At 50.3% G+C, this 1670-nt stretch overlaps 1 protein-coding gene across 1 annotated transcript in view; it reads right to left on the bottom strand.

Moving 5' to 3' along the window:
* LOC105540741 overlaps positions 1–1670 on the bottom strand; it is a 15869-nt gene that overhangs the window by 10369 nt on the left and 3830 nt on the right. The window contains exons 2-3 of the mRNA XM_011981464.1: positions 1271–1531; positions 1014–1128 (exon numbers count right to left, since the gene is read on the bottom strand). Of these exons, the coding sequence (XP_011836854.1) occupies positions 1014–1128; positions 1271–1531 (376 nt within the window). The remainder of the gene's footprint in view (positions 1–1013; positions 1129–1270; positions 1532–1670) is intronic.

Raw genomic sequence — 1670 nt, 5'->3', positions numbered from 1 at the left:
CCACTGCACTCCAGCCTGGGCTACAAAGTAAGACTCCGTCTGGGGGGTGGGGTGGGGGGGAAGAAATTACATTATCTAGGTTGCTTGTAATGGAAGTTGAGTTACTTGCTTCACCTAAACAAGGAAGTTGGCATGTTTGCCTAGCAACAGTCGCTAAAACCTTCTGTTGTGGAAGGTTCCCTAGGAGTGAGAAGAAGGGAGGAGGAGGAAAAGCAGGAGGAGCAGATTAATCTGTTTTTCCTAGCAGGGTACAGAGGCCTGGTTTGAGGAGGGAAAGGCTTTAAGAGATCCCTTTAGATTGGCACATGCTAACCTAAATCCCCCTGTGGTAGCTAGAAATTCACTCTCTGTAGGACTAGGGTTACTATTTAGTAGGCTGAAAAGACGATTACAGATTAAACCCAGTTCAAAGGCAGCAAATTCCAATCAATAGAAAGACATCAATAGGTCTTCTAAACAGAAGCTGAGATTTCAGGAGCAGGAGGGTGTTAACAACTAAAAAGAATTCTTCTCTGCCAAGAGTTTAGGAAGGTGTGTGATATTTCTTTAAAATAATACAAAAATACTATCTGTGATAGCGATTCCAATGTATCAAGTTAAAGGCAGAAGTGCTTCTCTTGGGGTACTGTGATGTAAACAGTGAAGAAAGGACAGAAAAACATAATCTCTGCTCTCTTGGTCAAGTCCTGAAGCAAAAAAGGTGATGCTGCCGAGTAGAGAGTATTAAATGGTTGTTTATTTGGAGACTCTCTCTCTCTCTTCTCTTCTAGATGATTTATTTTGAAATCAGTACTGTATGGTGTTACAATAATCCCATCTCTTCCCCCTCTCAAAAGCTAAAGAGGGTTTGGCTAAAATGAATTGTCTGAAGGGACCTCTCATTCCCCAAAACCAAAACGGCACCTTTTCCACAAGGAACAAGAAACTTTTAAAGAGTAGCAAGGTTAAATTTCAGGAGCTCTTCGACGAGCCACATCTTTTCCTGTTGTCCCCAAATAGCTCTTATTGTTCACACAGCCCAGGAGAGACGTTTTGGAGTAGCGTGTCCGGGCCTTTGGGCTGTTTCACAGCCTTAGGAGGCTGAACTCCAAGAGGGGTGACGAGGACAAAGCTGATGAGATCCAGAACCTGGATAATATGGAAGAAGACAAATAGGGTGGGGGACAAGACGTGAAAAAGAAACCAGAGTTGGGGGACAACGGCTGAGAAAGCCAAAAGAGTAGACGTATTGCGGGGTTCGATGGAAACGACAGAAATTCCTCCAATTTACTCTCGCCATCTGGCCACTGGCCCGCTGAGCCCAAAGGCTCCGGTGCGGGAGGGCAGGCCGGACGGAGGGACCGGTTCCTCTGCTCAGGGAGTGTGAGACTTTGGGTCGCGGCGGAGAGCGTCGCCGGCCTCCCTCCCGGGCGTTGGTGGCCGGTGACTCAGAGCTTTGCTCCCGCGCCCGCCCCGCCCCTCCGCCCGCCCCGCCTTCTGAGGGAGGATCCTCGCCCTCGTCTCCGCCCCAGTCTCCGGGGCGGGCCGGAGCCTGAGGAAGAGGAAGGGGACGAGGACAACGAGCGACTGGGCGGCGGAGGACGAGGAGGAGGAAGAGGAGGCAGACCAACAAGATGGCCCCTGCTGCAGGAGCAGCCTCAGCAGCAGCAGGTGGGAGGCCGGAGGCGGTG

Source organism: Mandrillus leucophaeus, unplaced genomic scaffold (genome assembly GCF_000951045.1).
Source record: "Mandrillus leucophaeus isolate KB7577 unplaced genomic scaffold, Mleu.le_1.0 Scaffold226, whole genome shotgun sequence".
NCBI classification, from domain to species: domain Eukaryota; kingdom Metazoa; phylum Chordata; class Mammalia; order Primates; family Cercopithecidae; genus Mandrillus; species Mandrillus leucophaeus.
Note: the sequence above shows the minus strand (reverse complement) of the source record. Positions and strands in the feature narration are given on the sequence as shown.